Source organism: Scylla paramamosain, chromosome 30, assembly GCF_035594125.1.
Source record: "Scylla paramamosain isolate STU-SP2022 chromosome 30, ASM3559412v1, whole genome shotgun sequence".
NCBI lineage: Eukaryota > Metazoa > Arthropoda > Malacostraca > Decapoda > Portunidae > Scylla > Scylla paramamosain.
In genome coordinates, this window is record NC_087180.1 from 10,034,396 (window position 1) to 10,056,614 (window position 22,219).

A 22,219-nucleotide genomic window follows, 5' to 3' on the forward strand; every position below is an offset into this window, starting at 1 on the left:
TGTGTTATATGTATTTCTTATTTGCTTCTAAAAGCAAATGATCTTGTTTTGGTGGGTGTTTGTTATGTAAGTGGTTCCTTAGAGGAGTCACTGAATGAATGTTGCCAGTGATAAATTTACTTTGGATCTATGAAGTGGCTATTACCAGCGCATCAGAATGACTATGTAACCATTCCAATTTGGATCAATGTGGGAAAAAAATGAGCTACTGTGATATTAGTGATTCAGGTAATAGTAGATCTGAGTGACAGATGATGGATGACATGGATGTGTTCCCTGTGTCAACTCTTGTTGGGTTGTGTGTTCTTCAGAGTCTAGGCTGTGTGAGGTCTAGATAACAGGTGATACTTCTTGTGTAGCTTGTAATCTTTGATATTCTGTTCTAAGTCCTGTGCTGTTTTGGTGCTGTAGATCTCAGAAGAAATGGGTTATGTACTTTCCTTGTTTTGGCACGATGATTTGTTGGGAGTTTCAGTTTTAGAAAATGCCAGTTGCTGCCTTGGCTTTGTAAATATTTATTTTTCCTACAGTTATGTGTGGAAGAATGTGTGTATTTGGCTGCATATATATATATATATATATATATATATATATATATATATATATATATATATATATATATATATATATATATATATATATATATATATATATATATATATATATATATATATGATGTGACCAGATTACTATACATTCAGATATTACATACATAGCTAGATACATTCCATACTTATATATTTTGATATACTTTTGTGTTTGTATGTGAATGCACTTGAAATGGAGCCTGAATACAGTGGAACACAAATACTCTAACAACGCTATATTCCAAATACTTTAACATACTTCTGAGCACCTGATAACAGCTTTTTCATTTAACTTGTAAAGTTTCACCTCTTTTACACGAGTAATATAAAGCTCATTTTGAGGACAAGAATTATGGATACATTTGTGATTCCTGTTAATTGGGGACTTCCATGTTTGTTATGTCAGGTTTACATGCTAAGAATCACATCAGCATTGCTGCAAGCACATTGCCTGCTATTGGTAACTTCAGAAACAAAGCCTCAGATTTGCAGAGCACACAACAAACTTTATCAACACAACAAGGGCAGAACAACTCTAATCAACACATTTCTACATGGCCCTTTTATAATACCGTGCAACAGAACACTTAAACATGCCTGGCAACTCCTGTTGTATTCATTGGTCCATATTTTCCTCAGTACAAGAACAGAATCATATATATCAATGAATGTTTATTTTTTCCCATGCTTGAATTTAGTGCATTTTTCCACACACATTGGTCATGGAATGATGCAATGTCAAACTTTGTACTTGAGTATGAGGTTCATATATTTTCAGTTGCTTCCGTCTGAGGAAGTGAGACATTTGTTCTCTTGAGGCATGCCGTTAAAATTAATTTCTTTGGCACACACACACACACACACACACACACACACACACACACACACACACACACACACACACACACACACAGTGTTGTTTTACACTTTATGTCTGCAATTTCCAGTGACTGTAGATATTTTTAAATAGTTACCCTTTTTTGACATTTCCTTAGTGTAGTTTTTAGTGATATGAGTGAATACTAATTGATAATATAACTAGTGATTTTTCAGATTAATTTTTGTTATTGTTTAACAAACAAAAGCAAGTAGCATAATAATGCACCCAGATTATATGATATAATGATAAATTTAATTACATAGTAAAGTTATCATTTTACATGGCAACCTGTACCTGTGAATGCTGATCACTTACCTATTATTCAGTAGCAGTACAAGGGCCACCAATGCGTTACCTGCTGCTGGCTGGAGCCGTGGTAGTGTCTTTGCTGCTAACTGTTGTTCTGGTGGCCATCGTGTGTTACTGGCATCATCACAGGGTAAGTGTGTGTTTGTGTGTGTGTGTGTGTGTGTATGTATCCTACTGTGAAAGAGTTATGTCTGAACTGTGTACTGTCCTGTCTCCATATCTACTATTTAGTATCCAACTTCTCCTTAAAGTCATTAACATTCCTTGGATAGAGTACATTTTCATCTATATTATTCTATATTTATATGATTCATGGGTAAAGTTGTGCTTCATAATATTTCTCATACAAGTGCTATTCTTCAGCTTTCTTTTATGTTCCCTCATGTCTCATTTATTTCATATATAAAAGTCCTCTCTGTTTCCTTCATTGCTTTGAGCACTGTTATTATATCTTATCTTTTTTCTCATTTCTGAGATTGGGAACTTCACCCTGGAGTCTCTCTTCATATGATAAATCTCAAATTAGTATCACTTTGATTACTACTCCATGTACCTTATCCAATTTCCTTATATAATGAACCTTGGTTACTAAACACCTCCCTTTTCAAACAAATCAGTTTTTGAACAAAATTTTGAACTTATTACTGCTTCGGTTGTGGCACCATAATTCAGTTGTAGAATAAAGTTACTTGATTTCAATTATTTAAAGATAGCAAAAGCTGCTGTTTATTACTAATCTATAGTTTCTTTAAATATTTACTTTGTTTTTATATATTTGGAGGCAAGACACAGAGTGCAAGGTAAATGTGATCCTGTTGAAAAGTCTCAATGTAAGCAAATAGCTTTTGGTGCTCAGGAGTAATCCCGAGCCACCTGTGGCTCTCTCAATGACCCCCAGCACCATCACTAATGCACAACTAGCTTTTCTCAGCAGCAAGATGTCTAAGTGTTATGATCACCTTCATTTTGGCAGTAAGTGGGTTACTCCTCTCTACGTCCCTCTGTAAGGCTTCCATCACTAGACCATTGACAAAGAGAATACCTGCATGGTCTAAACAGTATTTTCTGATGAGTTCTGTGTCACTAAGTTCATTCAGTACATCTTTTCTGGATAAATAATTTGTGAGCTGGAGATGTTGTGAAGCAGCCATCTTAGCTGTGGGACTATCTGTCATAAGCTGCTAAGACAGGGTAGACTGGTGTATGGGAACAGATTAATCCATTTTACATTGATTCCTATGGGGGAAAATAGTTTGGGTTTTTAACATTTCAGATTTTGAACAGTATTTAGGAAAGAATTAAGTTCTAGAACTGAGGTTCCATTGTGCTTTTTATCATAAAGTGACTACCAAGGTTACACTCCGCTTTTGTTAGGCTGCCCTTATGCTGTATATTTTTGGTCTCCTTGTTATAAAATTTATGTAGAAAGGCTGGAATCTGTGCAAAGAAGGGTGACTAGAATGATATAGGCACTGAAAACTTATCAGGATAGGTTAAAATGCATTCAGTTGTATGTGTTGGAAAGGTGTAGTGTGTGATGATATCATAGAGGTATTTAGATGGATTAAAGGGTTCAACAAAGAAGATAAAAGTCAGGTTCTTTAAGTCAAGGAACAAATAAGATAATGATTTTAAACTAGAAGAATTAAGACTTAAAAGAAGAGATGCAAAAACTGATTTACAAATAAGGTTGTGGATGAATGGAACAAACTTAGTAGGAACATACAGATATTAGATAGCTTCCAAATAAGGTTGGATAAATTTGTGGATGAGGATGACATGATAAGTCATAAGTGGTCAGGAATTGCCTTTTGTCAGTCAGGCCTTTTGTAATTTCCTTACTTTCTTATGTTCTGATATATCAGTAGCACAAAATACATTTTTAGAATATTCATTTATCACATATTATAAGATTATATAGGATATGATGTCAAAGTTTAAGTTCCATTTATGCATAAATAATTACCTTTGCCAATTTACATAGCATTTATTTAATTGCAGCCACAGAATGAGCGGATCCGTCGAGGTTTCCCAGATGTGGAGTCCATTTTAGACCGCTCCGAACTGCCTCTTATGGGTCCACACACACCTATCAGGGACATCATTGAACTCACTTCTAGTGGTTCTGGTTCTGGTAAGGCAAAATGAAATGCTCATATTACTAACAAAATACATCTCAACAGCAAAGAATTTTGCTTGTCAGCTCAGGGTGTTACTGTTTGCCAATATGCATTGTAATAGTTTTGTTCATTTATTTATTTTTCATATGTATAGCATACCAGCCAAGGGTTTTAAAAATCAATTGAATTGCTTGTTTAATTGCATTTTCATAAAATGTAGTGAATAGTGCAGTAGTTGTAGGAGACTTCAAGAGAAAATAGTACTGAATTTCAACACATTATGGATGATTACAACTCAGCTGCTTAGAAATCATGAACTTTTTTTTTTTGCACTAATTATATAAATGGTGTTTTTCAGCTCAGTGAATATTCTTGGCAGAAATTATGAAATTCATGAAGTATGTACTTGCACAAAGCATGAATATTATGAAAGTTGAATTAACTATTTGTAAATTTATTCTTTTCCTAGAGGGTTATTCTAAAGAAAGAACATAAGAATTTAATAAAATAAGGAAAGCCAGAAGGAGCCAATAGGCTTACATATTTAGGGACTATATACAACATATCTTCCCATATCCACCCATTATCCCTGTTTATAAATTTTTTTACTTGTCTAATTGTTTTTGCAGGCCTACCATTGCTAGTTCAGAGAAGCATTGCTCGTCAAATTCAGCTAATAGATATTATTGGGAAAGGTCGGTATGGGGAAGTGTGGCGTGGAAGGTGGCGTGGAGAATTTGTGGCTGTCAAAATTTTCTCATCAAGGTAGGTGGTGTACATGAGATCAGAAAATTCTCCCTTTCTACTCGTTTACATGTAAGTTAAAGCATGTAGTGGATCTGTTATTTTTTTTACAAGAAACTGAATTAAGAAATAATATGTGTATGATAACTTGACTGGATTTCTAACATTATCTTAATTTTTAAATCTCTTGATTGCCAGGGATGAGAGATCCTGGTTCCGTGAAGTGGAAATTTACCAAACAGTAATGCTGCGTCATGACTGTCTTCTTGGATTCATTGCAGCTGATAATAAAGGTGACTTCTTTAATAAGCTTCCAATGCATCTGGTAGATTGTTGTATTACTTTATATCAAACAATCAATTTTAAGGATCCAAATATGTTTTTACTGTATGTTTGTCATTAGCAATGTTATTTGATGTAGGAATGTCATAGTGTGCTATTTTTGTAATTTTTTCACTGTGATTTCTTAGTGGTGTATCTCAATCCATAAGTGACAAATGATGCACGTTTGCCTGACTCAGGGAACTGACAGGTACTCATATACACATCAGTGTATATGAACTTGATTTGGCAACATTTACAAAGCTGCTCCCTATCACTTTTCCCTCTTTTGAGTACACACATGGTGAGGATGATGAACAGAGGTGATTTGCCCTTGTCCTGATGCATGGTTCAGTGTAAACATGGCTAGTTTGATCCACTCCTAAGGCATGGAAACTTTTTTTAGAGCACATTGGAATAATATTTCTTTCAAGATGTGGGGAAAACAGAGAGGCAGATGGGCAGGACAAGATTGAGGTGTGTGAGTTGTAGCCAGTGCTGTGTCCAGCATAATTAATGCAGAAGGGCCACTGTGTTTGTGGTGCAGGAATTGATATATAATTATTTTATCAAAAACACCAGACTTGAACAATAATGCCATTGCAAAGGAGAAAGATAGGCACTTCCTATGGTATTTTTATACATGATTCTTGGTCAAGAGTTAAAGTTTCTTTAAAACTTTTCTTTAAGAATTAGAGTAATTTTTTTTTAAACCTGTTATGATTGGAGGTTCCTGGAAAAGATGCCCATAGTATAAGAGTTAAATATAATTTTTCTGGGATAATTTTTTTTGTGGACATTATCTACTGTATAAATTGAAATGTGTACATGCATTCTGTTGAAGCAATGTAACAAGAAGACCCACTTGAACTTATGGCAAGAAAGAAGCACTGCTTGTTTCTGTCATCATTGTTTAGTAGCAGAAGACAGTATACCAAGGACTTGATTCAACTTGTAGTTGTGAACATAAGGATAGTATTTTTCTCACCATTTCAAGAATAGCTTGTGGAATTTGAGGTGCATATTAGTGTATATAGTTATGGCTTTACAGTAAAAGATTTAATTGGTCACAGCAAATTCTTGAATTAAGTAAGCTCCATGTTAATCTAGTAGGATGTATACACAAAGGGTGATCAATGCTTCTGCCTTTTCTTGTTAAGAAGTCACATAAAATTCCTGTTTTGTTGTAGTTGGAGTGATGACTTGGCCACAGTAAATCAGGGGAAAGAAAACTGTCCTGAATAACTGATAACATAACTTGGATACCAATAAAAACACTGAAATGTTCTGACCACGTCTCTAGGACTTACGTTGCCAGCTTTAGATATATATATATCTCAGGTACTATAGTTTTCTTTCACAAAACTTAGTTGCTGTTTTATTCTTTTTTGTTATTCTATTCCTTTCTCATGTTAAATTACCAACACTTTCCACAGACAATGGAACATGGACTCAGTTGTGGCTGGTGACAGATTACCATGAAAATGGATCATTGTTCGACTACTTAATGCGGTATACAGTAGACACAGCTGGAATGATCCGTATGGCTTTGTCCATTGCAACTGGCTTGGCTCACCTTCACATGGATATCAATGGAAATAAAGGTGGGCAATTCATATACATGGTAAAGTTGCAGATATCATTTCTTTTACAGAAAGAGAATAGTGTGATGATGCTTAATTATGAAATTATCATATTCCTTCAATTATGACCATTTATTGACTCAAAATTTTATGTTTCAGGGAAGCCTGCCATTGCTCACAGAGATTTGAAGAGTAAAAATATTCTTGTTAAGTCAAATGGAACATGTGCAATAGCAGATTTGGGTCTGGCAGTAAGATACGACTCTGTCACAGACACTATAGACATTCTTCCCAACAACAGGGTTGGGACAAATAGGTATTTAGCTCCTGAGGTAAGTGAGAGGCATAACTGCAACTGTACATGTCATAAGATATTGCATTTTTGTCCAACATTATTTAGTTGCAGTCTTACATTTTCTGATATAATATATATATATATATATATATATATATATATATATATATATATATATATATATATATATATATATATATATATATATATATATACAATTTTATTTTTTATTTTTTACCAGTGTCTTGATGAAACATTGAACATGAACCACATCGATTCTTTCAAGAGGGCAGATGTTTATGCACTAGGCCTAGTGTACTGGGAACTTGCTAGGAGGTGTAACACAGGTAAGCTTTTAGAACTATCAACTAGTCCATCAACTAGTCCATCTAACAAGTCAGCCAGTGCCTGTATAAAAAGGAAATGTTCACCAGGTCCTCATTACAAAGAAAGATTAAATTGGTAGTACTGAATTAGACTAGACATACCTGAGTACAGTCCAGTACAGCCTGGACAGTACAAATACAAAGCTGATTGCTTGCTTTTACTAAGAATGCATTCACATGATGTAATCTAGATTATGCTGTGCAGTTCTGGTCCTTATATTACAGGAAAGATATATGTCCATTAGAATTAGTGAAAAGGAGAATGACTACAAGGATACAGGGGATAAAGGGGACAATCTTTCAAATTTACATTAATTTTTGAGAGGTGTAGGTTAAGGGGACTTGATAGAGATCTTTAAGTAGTATAGGGTATATAATAAGGGTGATATAACCACCATTTTCAGGATCAGTAATCAGAACAGAATAAAAAATGATTGGTTGAGGCTTGAAAAGTTAGACTTAAGAAGAATTTGGAGGGAATTGGTTACTAGCTCTCGTTTTCACTGTCTTTTAAAGAGAGAGAGAGAGAGAGAGAGAGAGAGAGAGAGAGAGAGAGAGAGAGAGAGTGTGCGCAAAGTAACAAATCAGTCCAGTGAGTCACTTACTCTATGATCAGTTCCTTACAGCATATCTTCACTCTCTTCAGTAACCATCTCTAAAAACTTGTGCTGCAGGTGGTGGGTGTGAGGAGTACCAACTGCCCTACTATGACATGCTCCCCAATGACCCTACCATTGAAGAAGTTCGTAAGGTGGTGTGTACAAATAAGCAGCGGCCGGTGATTCCCAACAAATGGCAGTCTTGTGAAGTGAGTCTCAGTATGGTGTTGATTCAGTTCTGATGTCAGATTGTTGGTCCTGTTGTATAATTATTTTCGTTATTTTTTGTAATGGAAACTCTCACCAAGAACACCCTATAACCATGTTATCTACTCGTCAAGTTGTTGCTCTGGATATTCAGGTGCTGTTTCAACAGTAAACAAAACATGTTTCTGCAAGAAGTCGTATAGATTTAAGAAATTGGAAGTTCATGTCAGAAGGCATAGTATAACACAGTACATCTGCTTGTTTATTTGTTTTGTATTTGGAAACTAACCTAGACCATCTTCAGGACCTGCGAGTGATGAGCAAATTGATGAAGGAGTGTTGGTATCACAATCCTGCAGCGCGTCTCCCAGCTCTGCGCATCAAGAAGACCCTTGCCAACCTAGGGGCTCACGATGACCTCAAGTGCTGAACGGATGAATCAGTGAGAGGAGACATGTTCAAGTATTAGTGCTTCCCTTCATGACCCTTGTGCCATGTAAGGGGCATGCACATATATATGTGTACAGTCGTATGTTTGCTTGTGTTTGTGTATGTGTGGGTGTGTGTGGGTGGGTGCGTATGTTCTGCCTGCAGCAGTCTTGGTACACAAGTTTATAGTTCTTGTGGGCATTACATTATAACTAAAAATAACTAAACACAGCAAATATTAAAGAGGAGAAAAAAAAAAAAGTGAAAGTGTCTGAGAATGTGTGTGTGTGCATGTACTCATTTCACCAGTCATGGAAAGACTTGCAGTTGCCAGGGAAATGAGTGCATATGTCACCAGTCTCTGGCAGGCTGTTTTTTGTTTTGTATCATAGATCCCACAATTAGTACAGTGAGATGTGCACTCATTCATCCAAATTGCAGGTGACAGTGTGGCTCCAAAAATTTCAAAGCAGCTTGACAGATTTTTACAAACCCATGTATACTGTACCAGTTAATGTTTGACTTAAAGATGGGCTGGTCTGATTGAAAATGTATTAACATTACTCAAGGCTGCTTTGTGTAGGTGGTGTATTTGTGTTTTAATCTATTATTGCCATATTAATTTACAGATAAAAGTAAGTCACCCAGTTAGCTGTAATTTAGAGAAGCATTTTAAAATCATGCCTTCATTTAACCATTTCCTCTCATTCCACACATGCTAAGATGATGTTCATTCCTCATAATACTTAGTTCAATTCTTTTACTCTGAACCTGATCATCATTTCATCCACAACTTTCATATAATCATAAAAACAAACCGTCAGGGTCATGTTTCCATAGTAAAATGAGATAGTGGCTATCACAAAATTAAGTAGGTGCCATTCCTCATGATTCTGGCCATGTGAATTTGTGCATATGTTACTTTACTCTCCCGGCTGTTAAAGAGACAAGGTAGTGCCTGTCATGCAGCCTTGACATTGGTAAGATAGACAAATGCTCCATGCTGTGTGCGTGTGTGGAGGCATAATAACACAGGGTCAGATACTGTTGAATATATTCCTCCCAAGATAGTCCTCTTGTGTTATGAGGTAGGATGAGACTGAGCTTTGATTGTGCATTTTTATGATCAGGTTTGTAGCATTGTTAAGTTTGTTGTTCCATTGGTATGTGAGGGTAAATTGAAGTTTTATTACTAATTTAAATGGATTAGTGAGATGGTGAAGCAGTTGTATCAAAAAATATCTGGATTTCAAACTAACCCCAGTAGTAATTAATATTACTGCTAATGTTAGAATAATTTACTTTAGCTGTATTATTTAGTGCCAAAGCTTTATGAGGCAGATTATTTGATAGGTCATGGAATATAAGTTACAGTTTGATAATTTCATATTATCAAGACATCTCAAAATATTGGTCACTTACATCTAAGCTACATTGAAGCTTGAGTTATTGTTCAGTATCTGAGAACAGCTACACCTGCTTTGGAAACCAAAATTATTATGCCACACATCTTTGGCTTTGTCAGTCAGATTCATATGCATATAGTTGTACACTGTTTTGCAATTACGTATTTAAATGATGCATAGCTTGATCATTCCAGCATTTTAATTTTTCTTCAATTTATCCTATTGATTCTCTTCTGTTTTGCAGTTCACAGAAATATGTTTTTAGTTATTCTTTAACATATGTGGCAAATCACAATACTCACAGATACTAATTCAGACAATTCTCATTAGTGTTTAATTTTGCCAGGAAATCTAGTATCAGATTGTAAAAGTGGTTTCATGCATGGACTTCCCTCCAAAACTTGAGGAAAGCTTTTCAAGTGTCACACCAGTAGATTTTGCTATTTATTAGTGATAAATATTATTGACAGCTGCAGAAGATTGTGCAGCCCATACAGTAAGATGCTGTAATAAGTAGAATATATACTTGTCCCATTGCAGCATGGTTGAATTAAGAGATAAAATTGAACATTATAATTCAGATTTGTTTCCTCAATTACTGTTGTGGAAAGGAATATTTCTATGAAGATGACTGTCAGTGGAATGCTAAAGTTATCTCCTCAGTATTTTACAAGGTTCAAATAATATGGAAAAGAAAAAGATGGAGGTTAAAATTTACAAAACTGTTTGTGGCTGTTGGTACAACACTGGGAAGAGATGTGACAGATGCTAAGGTTGTTAGTGCCATGTTTGAAGAATCAGATGACTATTGTGTGAATGAAAACGAAGATGTGTAAAAAGTGGAGTAGAAATTTAGACTGGACAAGCAAAAGAAAAAATAAGCTGTACCAACTTTTCAAAAATTGAATGACGGAAAAGCAAAAATAAAAAGGAAATGTAAATTGAAAATTACCTAAAAATGAAGTGTAACCCAACTGCCATGAAGGAAAAGGGGATCAAGATATCTAAGGTAAAGATACCAGATGTGTTTGTTAGTCATCTAGTTGCCAAGCCCTAAAAAAAGATAGGATAGAAACTAAAAACTATATAGGAAAGGAGCAGAAATGGTAAAAAGATAGGGAAAGAGAAGAATTAAGAGAAGGAAATATGTAACAGAAGTCTGTGTGGATTAGCTTGCAGGTAGGATAGAAACTAAAAACTATATAGGAAAGGAGCAGAAATGGTAAAAAGATAGGGAAAGAGAAGAATTAAGAGAAGGAAATATGTAACAGAAGTCTGTGTGGATTAGCTTGCAGGTGTGAGTCCCACAGTCATCTGCTGTGTGAGTTTGGTGTGGGAATACAGTTTACAGTGTGAGGTTGGTGTGAGAATACAGTGAAAAATTTTGTGGGTGGAGGTTTGACTTGCAAATTTCACTGGTTGCAGGTCTGGTATGGGAGTACTTGTGGGTGCAAGGCAGGTATAGGTCAGTGTATTAGATGAGATAGGCTGAACAGGTTAGTGATTTTTACATGATTATAGGATGGAACTGGAAGATTCCTAAGGTAATGGGTCAAGAATGCTATTTAAGGTTTAAGAGTAAATGACAGATCAGTGCAGAGAGCTGCCCTACTAATTTGCTGAGGGAAGGAAGGCAAGAACATCTTAGTGATTTTTACATGATTATAGGATGGAACTGGAAGATTCCTTAGGTAATGGGTCAAGAATGCTATTTAAGGTTTAAGAGTGAATGACAGATCAGTGTAGAGAGCTGCCCTACCAATTTGCTGAGGGAGAGAAGGCAAGAAAGCTAAGGTGTGATGTATGGTTGAGATTACATGGGACTTAATAGCCCTGGAGTAAGAGGTTGGCCAAGTGGGCTTGTCTCAAAAAGTCACTGGTGGTTAGCTGGTTCAGCCTTAAATGTTCCAATATTTATCATTGTTTAACAATTATTATATATTATACATACTTTACAAAAGTTGACAATTTGGGTGAGACATGGAAAACTGTAGGTGTCAGATAGGTATGGAAAGTGGACAGCTGCAGGGTGGGCCTGAGACATGCAGACTGTAGGTGCAGGCTAGGTGTGGCAAGTGGACAGCTGCAGGGTGGGCTTGAAACATGCAGACTGTTGGTGCAAGCTAGGAGTGGGAAGTGGACAGCTGCAAGGTGGGTGTGAGACATGCAGACTGTAGGTGCAGGCTAGGTGTGGGAAGTGGAGAGCTGCAAGATGGGTGTGAGACATGCAGATTGTAGGTGCAAGCTAGGTGTGGGAAGTGGACAGCTACAGGGTGGGTGTGACATGGCAGACTGTAGGTGAAGACTAGGTGTGGGAAGTGGACAGCTGCAGGGTGGTTGTGGGACAGAGTCATGCACAGTCCTGCTGGTATGCAGTGTAAACAGATTGGAAGTAGAAAAAAATATATAAGGAAAGAAGATAAACAAACGTTAAATTTTATAGTTAATGGACCTGAAATTAGTGGAATTAAATGTAGCAGAAGCTATTTGATCTAATAACAGTTTTCTAAGTTAGCATAACACTGATGATGAGATTGCTTAGCTAATTAACAGTGATGAACAACAACATTGTGAGTGAGGAAATGAAGAGGGCACTGCTTGATGGTGTAAAATTGTTAACACTAAAAAGTTTAAAGTAAGTAAAACATGAACATAGAGTGAAAGTCAGACTTTTGGTATTAGGCATTGGAAGCAAATTGTTGGAGAGGTGCTTGTGGTGTGAACAAGATGGATGGCAAAAAACAGTGAAAAAGAGCATTTGGCTGGTATGGTTTGTGCTAAAGGTAAAGGAACAAGTTGTTGAATAAGTAGACATGGTTAAGTGCAACAGCAGGTATTATGGTCATGAGAGCTTGGGAGAAAGCGAGATGGCAAGGAGGATGCACAGGATACTCACATGGATGCTCTGGGTGTAAGAAGAATCGGTATGGCAGGACAGTGCTTGGAATACTTAAGAGATAGAGAAAAGAAAGATGAAAGGTTAAGTAGGATGGACTGTGTGTGAGTGTAATATATGGATAGGTGCAAATGAGGACTCACCTGTCATGGCTATTCCTTTAAGGAAGTTCCAAGGAATGGATGTCAGAGTAGATTGTATCATGTACATTAGAAAACTGTGTACTGATATGTTCTTTTTGTATACTCATTCACATCAAACACTGAATTGCAGCTTGAGTGAAAGATCTCTAAGATTTTTTTTTATTATTTATTTCTTAGAGCTGTTGATGCAGAGGAGATCTGCTAAAATTATGAGAGTAACCCAATAGCCCATATCTCTGACACACTCAAAGAAGCACTGGTGTTGTTGAAGTGCAAGAGATGTGTGATGACATTGTATGTCAAACACTTGTTACTGCCAGTAGTAGTAGTAGTTGCAATCGTAGTTGAAATTCACAAAAATGTGAATTGTCCATTTTGAAATGTACCTTCAATATTTTCCTGATGACAAGGAGTTAATATAAAAGAAGAAAAAAATTTGTCTGCACATGTATATAAGAGTTTCAAAAATTTTATTACTTTTGCTACTAACAAACCTACATATAGATGTCACTTCATGACTTACTTTTTTTTTTCTAAATATTACTGCCTTGGATCTTTGGATCTCTTTAAGAAATAGCTATGCATACATATGATTTGAACTCACCAGTAGCAGTCATGCTTTGCATGATTTTTGCAGAAATATTTTGACAAAATAACCAGTAAAGATAATTTTATCTGAAATAACCAAGGAAAATATGTGGACGCCAACTGGATGAAGATAAAAATAAAGTGTGGAGCACACACAAACTACAAAATTTAGAAGAAAAAATCAATAGGCATTTGTACTGAGATACATACTTCTAATGCATACTTGTATAAAACAATAATTAAGAGTAAAGTATGCATCATGCATCAGTAAGTGGCAACCCTGGCACCAGTTCAGGTCTTCCTGTGGTTTCTTGCAGTTCAAATTATTGAGTGCTGATACTTCACCTGTAATTTACTTAATGTAATGAATATGATATCATAGTCACTTCACGTCAGATACATACCTTGGCCTTTGAGAACATGACAGTAACAGGTACATCAGGAAGAAGTCAGTATCAGGAACAAGCTTGTGATGTTTTTGAGAGTCATCATGGCAGTGTACTGACTGAAAACATAATAGATAATTTCAATAGATCATTTTGATAGAAGCAGAACTGCAAGTATAAGTACTTTAACGTGTTACCTAAGTCTCGCCACTGAAAGTCAGTGAAATCATGTCTAGTAATGATAAGCTTTGATAAATAAATGAATTTTTGCTATCAGTTCGTAGCTTACAGAAATAATGTTATTCAAATAATCATTCTGGAAAAAAATAAATACATAGTTGAGAGTATAAAAAAATTAATGATGAGAATATGTCTAAAAATTAAACAAGTATTTTGTGTGTGTGGTCTGTTTGTAGACCCTGTACTGAAACCTCCAAGCATGGCCAGACTTAATAAACATGCAAGAGTGACAACTGTAGCATCTAAGCATCTAAAGTTACTTCCTCCAATCACCTGGTTATCTCACCATGCTGCTGGACAAGAGCTATGTGGTTTTCATGGAAGCTGCTGACTGACAGCAGTGGATGAATTTTATGTGATGTCCCCAAGAACCAGAGGGCTCATCATTGAATAATTGGGGTGCCGTGTATGTACCATGAAACCGTGTTATTATGTGTTGACCAATGTGGATAGAACTTGACTTGCCTATGTGCAAAACAGTGTTATCAAACTGGTTGGTGTATAACTGGATATTTATGTGATGTGATGTTTCTTGACATTTTTGGTTCCTGTATGAAATACTTGTATGCTGTATGGTATGATGTGATGTTAGCTCTTGAAGAAAACTTTTTATATCTTTGTATTCATAACTTGACCATTTCTTTTATTCATGTTCCTGAGATATCTTGTAGTCGTGTGATGTTCATATTTGTAATGGTGTAATTTATGTTTCTGAAAACATTTGCTATGTGTAATATTTGAAATACCTAAGTAACTGGTGTTAGCAGAAAAGTAGAAAAGAAAAAGATAAATTTTCACATTCTAAATTAGCCTTACAAAAACAATCATTGTATTATTATTATTATTATTATTATTATTATTATTATTATTATTATTATTATTATTACTGTTATTGTTTGTTTGGCAGTTATTAATTATTATTATTATTATTGATTAGTATTATTCCTATTACTTATTTCAACATGTATTTAGCTATTTTTTGGAATATAGTGCATGTGTAATGAATTTTATACATTAACTGTGAAAAACAGTTATTTAGAATGAATGGCTGTGGATGCTAAGAGTGAGGGAGTGAATGTGCACTGCATAGTATTTGTGTGAGCAGTTGAAAAGGTGTGTACTCTATAAATCCAACAATTTTAATTAATTTGTTAGTATAATTTCTTACCTGTCATTTCATCGTGTTAGGCAGTCCTTTGAATTATTTTATGATATATTTTTTATCTAACAAATGAAACTGAAATAATAAGTCTTTGTTCCCCTCGTAACAATTCATCCTAGATGAGTCCAAGTGATAATTACCAAGTAAATCAAGTTGTCGTAAATCACCACATTCTGACTTATGGAACTAGTCACAAAACACTAACCTTGAAATAATTAACATTTTATTATTTGTATTTTATAGAAGAAAAGTTCACCTTTTCCATAGTGTTGCATCCACCATAACATGCTATGACCTGTGCTGTGTGTAAGCTGTGTATGTACAACAATATAAACTTGTTGAATGCAGTGTTGACTTAGAACTGCAGGTTGTGTAATTGATACCATTGATTTGTAAAGCATCAGTGACAGGAATAAGGGAAGGTTTATCTTTCTGACTTGGCTTATTGGTCAAACAATTTTTCTGTAAACCTCAGGAAGACAATGTATTAGAAAAAAATCAAGCCTCAGTTATATTTTTTGAATCTTTTGATGATGAAAGTTCAACATAGCATATCACAAACCCTGCTCTGCTATTTTTGTCATCTCTGGACTTGCCTAATATTTATGGTTAGGGATTATGATTTGGGTAACAAATCAATGTTTGTATGTAGTAATGGAGTGTTGAGACATGTCTGTAATTGGGTTCATTTATTTGCTTTATTCATCTTAAGCTTTTATAGTTACAGGAAAAGAGTTTGTGGGGTCTACAAGTCTTTGCACTGTGATAATAATGGCCAATGTCTAATAACAGTAAATGTATCTATGGAAAATTTGTCACTGCATCAGGTGGAATTTACTAAGTGCAGTTATCAACAACAATTTTTTCCCACAACATATTCTAAGGTATCAAACCCATTTTTACCCCATTCTTATCACAAGAAAGAAAAAAAAAAAAATTTGGTCACTTAAAAAGGTTTTGACATATTGCAGGTAGGAAGTGGATGTCTTTATTGCCAACCTGTGTTGGAGGTGACCTTAGTAGCCTCAGGATAGAATGAGAAGTTAGCAGTCTCATTTTGTGTATAGTGAGGCATGTGGGCTCTTGACAATTGTTTATTTGTTGGGAAGGTGTCCTTTTAGCTATTCTGAATGATATTGTAATGCCCACAGTTGACATTCTGTTCCCTCCCCCTATAAGAAAAATAAATATAAATAAATATAAATAATAAAATAACTCAGAAAATGGGATCACCAGCATGTGACCCAATAGGTATTTAGATATTAGTAATGATTGTCCATTACCACAATGCAGCTGCTCACCCTACCTCCCTCCCCCTCCCTCAGGTGCCACAAGTGTCTGTGTCCGCCATATTCCCTACCTACACACAGAGGTCAATGTTCACTGTTCGCCAGGTAACCCTATCCCCAACAAGCTCTTTTGCATCATGCTGATTCCAACTACCTCTGTGTCATGCCAGTACTGTACACTGGGAGGTACATACATGCAATGACAGCTGGGAGAATCATGTATACATGTTTTAACATTGTCCTCTAATACTTAATACTTTTACTGGTCAGATGATAATGACTTGGTTTATTATTGCGCTTGGTCCAGAATGACACAATTAATGCTTGTAGAATGCAAAGCTTCTTTGCCTCTTGGCACTTGTCTGACTTGCAGGGACAGTACTACGGAGTTTAGGTTACCAATTGTTCGTGGCATCAAAGCCATTACATAAAATAATGGATGACCTTACTTAAGTGCATACTACACATCCCAGTCCAACAGTTACTTTGCACCTTGAGAGGCATATAAACTTGTCCTGCTGGCCTCTATTTGTACCTTGTTAAACTTTACAAGTACCCTGAAGCATTCACAAAGATATGTTATTTATTTAGAATGAACATTAACTGCCCGTCAGACCAATGCAAGATTATGTCTGTGTCACTGTTTCTTTGTGACTGACAGTGCAAACTGTTCAAAGTGGTTGTGGTTGTCTGTAAACCTGAACTTTACATTGTGTCTCCTCAAGGAGCAACCCATCTTTGTGGCTTAAAGGAGTGGATGATTGTCCTGTTGTGGGAATGATACTCTGAGGGTCATGCACTAGTTAGGGGAAGCACAGTGCACCGAACACCCATCGGTTGACTGAGAGGAAGTTTGTAGTCTGACAAACAAGGGTGTGGACAGTTTCTTCTCAAAGATATACAAGTTCAATTTATTAAGTAATATGGTTGATCATGGTCTGTGCAGAGCTTGAGGCACTTCTTACTGCAAACCTTTAATATGAAATTAGAATTATGTAATTGGTTGTAATTGATGTAAGGATACATGTCCCTCTAGCATATTGTGTAATATTTTCTACAGCTTGAAAGTCTTAAAACTACTCTTTGAAATAGAAACTGCACACTTTCAACCGCCCTCTTCCCCTGCCACTGCCCCTGTCTCCTTCCTTCCTCAGAACACTGTGCGGAGGCCTTTGTGCCCCTGACGAGTGCTGAGTATGCCTCCTGCATGTCAGAGCTGTACATTGCATATAGCGTCCTGTCGTTAATATTATCATTACAACTAGTCATCATTACGCCTACGGAAGGTCATGAAGTACTCGGATAACTGTATCGATCACGTGCAGCCTTTCTACTGCACTGTTTGTTAAATACAGATATTTTATGATTACCGTCTTTCTTTCACACACAACCTTGGGTGAGGTGAATTCAAAGAACATCACCCGCGCCGTAGTGTGACGGGTGCATGTAGTGTTTGGCGCCACACTGTACTGGGTGAAAACAAGCACTGGCAGTTCTCAATACGGCGCAGGATTATCTTTGGCGTGTTTCCGGTTTCCACGGCAACCTGTGCACGTTTTCTCTGTGATGGCGCGGGACTTGTTCACGCTGAAAACCTCCGAATTATCCATGGTGGGTGAATCAAATGTTAGTGGTAATTATAAATTCCGCGTATTACTTTGACTCGTATGTCCAACTGCATCGCTTGGGGACTAATTTACCACTTGGACGGCACAGAGGCAACGCAAACATTACGTGCGTCCACCATCAAAACCACGGCACTAATCACCACTTTCATGTTCATCTCCGTATTGATAAACAAAGGGAGGCAGCAGACGGCCCGTGTCCACTGGGGAAGATAATCTGCTTCACATATACATAAAAAAAAAAATATATACACCGAGGGATGGACAGCGGTAAGGAAAATGGTAAATGTGTGAGGAAAAGTTGCAGTATAAGTGTGTGTGTGTGTGTGTGTGTGTGTGTGTGTGTGTGTGCGCGCGCGCGTGATTTCCAATGTATTAGCACTGCAGGATTTATAAGCAGGCACACACATATCCTGCATCCCATAGCTACCGTAATGATTCCTTACAGTCCTTCAAAAACCTTTATGAATGACCCTTACAATCCCACAAAATCCTTTCATATTCCCTTACAATCCTACATCCTTCAAAAATACTCCATCAGCCATGTAATACTTTTGATACCCTTACAGTCCTACAAACATCATTATGAAGACATTACTATCTTTCAAACACCCTACAAGCACACTAGCACACGAACACTCCTTTTTTAGAAACGAGTGAGGGGAAAAAAAAAAAAAAAACGTGAATCTTTCTTAACAAACACAAGACTTAGAGGGCCTCCTAGTCACAGCACTGAGTAGCTATCACGTGTCTCCAAGCCGCGCTGCGCCGAGCCAGCAGTAGACCACCAAAGTAGGACGGACGTCAAGCACACTCCACGGAACGAGTCCTTCCTTATTCCTGGTTCCTGGAAGCTGCACCAGGGACTGTGGAGTACATTGTGTAGATCTTCACTCACCATACACGACTACTATTACTACTACAGTGTATGTGTAGTAGCAGTAGTAATTCCGTCACGTATTTTTTTCATTTTTTTTATTTATTTATTTATTTTTTTCATTAAAAGAATTCTACACCGGATATGATGATGAAATTTGGTCACAGTGCTTACGTCTCGGAGATGAAAGTGTCGACTGTTTTGTCGCGCGCGTTTGTGTTTGCTTTGCGTACTCTACTTAGAGCACATACTAAATATTTATTCTCCGCTAACCTTCGGTGTGTGTGTGTGTGTGTGTGTGTGTGTGCGCGCGCACACACACACACACACACACACACACACACACACACACACACACACACACACTTATTCACAGGTCAAGAAACTAACATTTAGCTATGTATACAAACATTTAAGTAGATATATAAATACACTACTCTAGTATAGTCCCCTTATGCCTCAAGGGGCGGTCATAACCTTGACAGTCTCCCTCATACTACAGGGTTATATATTCTGCTACACGACTCACTCACACACACACACTCTCTCTCTCTCTCTCTCTCTCTCTCTCTCTCTAATTATTTTCCTAGTTCTTTTCTTTACCTGACCATATCTTTTTCCACCAGTATTTTTATATCCTCCTTCTCCTCGTCCTCCTCTTTCCCCTCCTCCTCCTAAGTGTGGCCGCTGACAAAAGGTTATCGTCGGTTGGACTGAATCAAGAATAAGCGCCCCGCCTCACCCTGACTAACACGTAAACGTTATTTGTCCCTGAACGAGGGTATCTGGAGGCGCCTGAGGGGACGCGTGGCAGCCAGGGCGACTCCACTCCAGCGTCGCACCCTAAACCCAATTCCGGCTACCCTCTCTCTAACTCATCGTTCCTCTTGCATTTTACTTCCCCTTCTCTCTTCTCCTTTCCGACCTCCCCTCGCCCGTCGCCGTTCCTCAGGCGCTGCTCCTCCTTCGCGGCTGCCGGGAGGAGACGCAGAGGAAGGCAGTAGAGTGATTTTTTTTTTTTTGTCTCTGGCGAGGTATCGTGAGCCAGCGGGACTCGTCGAGGTGCTTCCACGATTTATTTTACGCAGGAATAATTCGTAATTTGTTCCTATTGAAACTTTTCCCTTTTTTCGAGGGGAGGAAGAGAGGGAGAGAAAAGAGGGATTGTGCCGTTCTTTCAAGGAAACTTCTTTGGCTCTCTTCCAGTCCTCTCCTTCAGAGGGACTGTTATGTCGGCCGCTGCTCAAAGGAATAAAAGATCTTACGGCAGGTTCAGGAAACACAAATATAGAAAATATCTAAAAGTTTATATATACTGGAATTATACCCATTCATTCATTCTTTTATTCATCCATTCATATATCTATCTGTCTATATATTTGTCTATAACACACACACACACACACACAAAAGAGAGAGAGAGAGAGAGAGAGAGAGAGAGAGAGAGAGAGAGAGAGAGAGAGAGAGAGAGAGAGAGAGAGAGAGAGAGGAGAGAGAGAGAGAGAGAGAGAGAGAGAGAGAGAGAAATCAAACAGATAGATAGATAGATACAGAAAGATACAGATTAGTATAGATGCGCACATGCACAGACAAACAAACTGCTTTCCACTAAAAAAAAATATATTGAACACGTGCGGATATTGAAAATCTGACAATCAGGTTCGATTTTTCCGGCTGCCAAATATTCTGCGAGCGGTCTGCGGCTTGTCGGCAGGAACCAATTACAGGTGTCCGGCGCTAACACCTGTCACGCCGCCCACCGCCCTGACCGCCGTTGCCTCCACCCTGGCCAGGAGCAGATCAATGGAATAACCGGGTGGTGTTATTGCTTACGACTTGTTAAATATATTCACGAGATCTTCAGGGTGCAAGTCGCCAGACAGGATAACAAGGGGACATCCGAGGCGTGTGAATGGTTTGGTGATAGTATTGAATGTGCCAATCTGGTGGTGGTGGTGGTGACGAGATGACAATAATGGTGTCAAAGAAGAAGAAGAAGAAGAAGAAGAAGAAGAAGAAGAAGAAGAAGAAGAAGAAGAAGAAGAAGAAGAAGAAGAAGAAGAAGAAGAAGAAGAAGAAGAAGAAGAAGAAGAAGAAGAAAGAAGAAGAAGAAGAAGAAGAAGAAGAAGAAGAAGAAGAAGAAGAAGAAGAAGAAGAAGAAGAAGAAGAAGAAGAAGAAGAAGAAGAAGAAGAAGAAGAAGAAGAAGAAGAAGAAGAAGAAGAAGAAGAAGAAGAAGAAGAAGAAGAAGAAGAAGAAGAAGAAGAAGAAGAAGAAGAAGAAGAAGAAGAAGAAGAAGAAGAAGAAGAAGAAGAAGAAGAAGAAGAAGAAGAAGAAGAAGAAGAAGAAGAAGAAGAAGAAGAAGAAGAAGAAGAAGAAGAAGAAGAAGAAGAAGAAGAAGAAGAAGAAGAAGGAAAGCAGAAGGAAAAATATAAAAAAAAGAAAGAAAAAAAGAAAAAAGAAGCAGAAGCAGAATAACACCACCATCACCAACAGCACTGTGATAATGGTAAAGAAAATCAACATCCCACCACCACCACAATCACCACCACCACGAGCACCGGCACGTCACAACAATCAACACAGCTCACTCGGCGTCTTCACCCCGCGTGCTCTTCTCTGCTCGTGGTCCTCGTCTTTAACTTGCCGCTTGTCCCCGCCGCTTCTTGAGCCTCACCATGCTGGAAAAATGACGACCTCCTTCACGACGCGCTCCTAATTAGCTTCCAGACCGTCTGCAGAAACCTTGGGAAGCGCAAAACTCGACTACAAATGGTCTTCATTGACTATCTCAGGCTCTTCCCTCTCACTGGCAACGCTGATCACCAACACTCGTGCCACCGCTGACCTGGTTCAATAATTGACGTAAAAAAAAAAAAAAAATTCATAGAAAATATTGGTGCCTCAATTCATTCACCGAAACACTGGTGCCTCAATCCACTCAGAAATGCTGGTGCTTCAATTCACCTTATAAACACTGCATGGTGCCTTAAATAATGGAAATACTCGTTCCTCAATTCACTCATAGAAATGTTTGTCCCTCAATACTGATCCTGCAGTTTACTTCCTCTATGTTTCCTTAGGACACAGTGTATGGAATTACTGGAACTCCTCAACCTAAGAGGTGTAGGTCAGATGATCAAGTCAAC

The 22,219-nt window shown here is 37.4% G+C and overlaps 1 protein-coding gene across 9 annotated transcripts in view; it reads left to right on the forward strand.

The window, feature by feature from the left end:
- The window catches only part of LOC135116244 (TGF-beta receptor type-1-like), a 45,845-nt gene extending 27,908 nt beyond the window's left edge, over nucleotides 1–17,937 (forward strand). For 4 of the 9 annotated variants that reach the window (XM_064033622.1, XM_064033618.1, XM_064033620.1 and 1 more), the window contains exons 5-13: nucleotides 1,794–1,906; nucleotides 3,778–3,910; nucleotides 4,526–4,661; nucleotides 4,839–4,933; nucleotides 6,398–6,565; nucleotides 6,704–6,876; nucleotides 7,081–7,186; nucleotides 7,900–8,033; nucleotides 8,336–17,937. In XM_064033622.1, the coding sequence (XP_063889692.1) occupies nucleotides 1,794–1,906; nucleotides 3,778–3,910; nucleotides 4,526–4,661; nucleotides 4,839–4,933; nucleotides 6,398–6,565; nucleotides 6,704–6,876; nucleotides 7,081–7,186; nucleotides 7,900–8,033; nucleotides 8,336–8,461 (1,184 nt within the window). In that variant the 3' untranslated portion in view covers nucleotides 8,462–17,937. The remainder of the gene's footprint in view (nucleotides 1–1,793; nucleotides 1,907–3,777; nucleotides 3,911–4,525; nucleotides 4,662–4,838; nucleotides 4,934–6,397; nucleotides 6,566–6,703; nucleotides 6,877–7,080; nucleotides 7,187–7,899; nucleotides 8,034–8,335) is intronic. The other 5 variants (XM_064033619.1, XM_064033621.1, XM_064033623.1 and 2 more) reach the window with 2 other exon arrangements.
- Nucleotides 17,938–22,219: the final 4,282 nt, after the last annotated feature.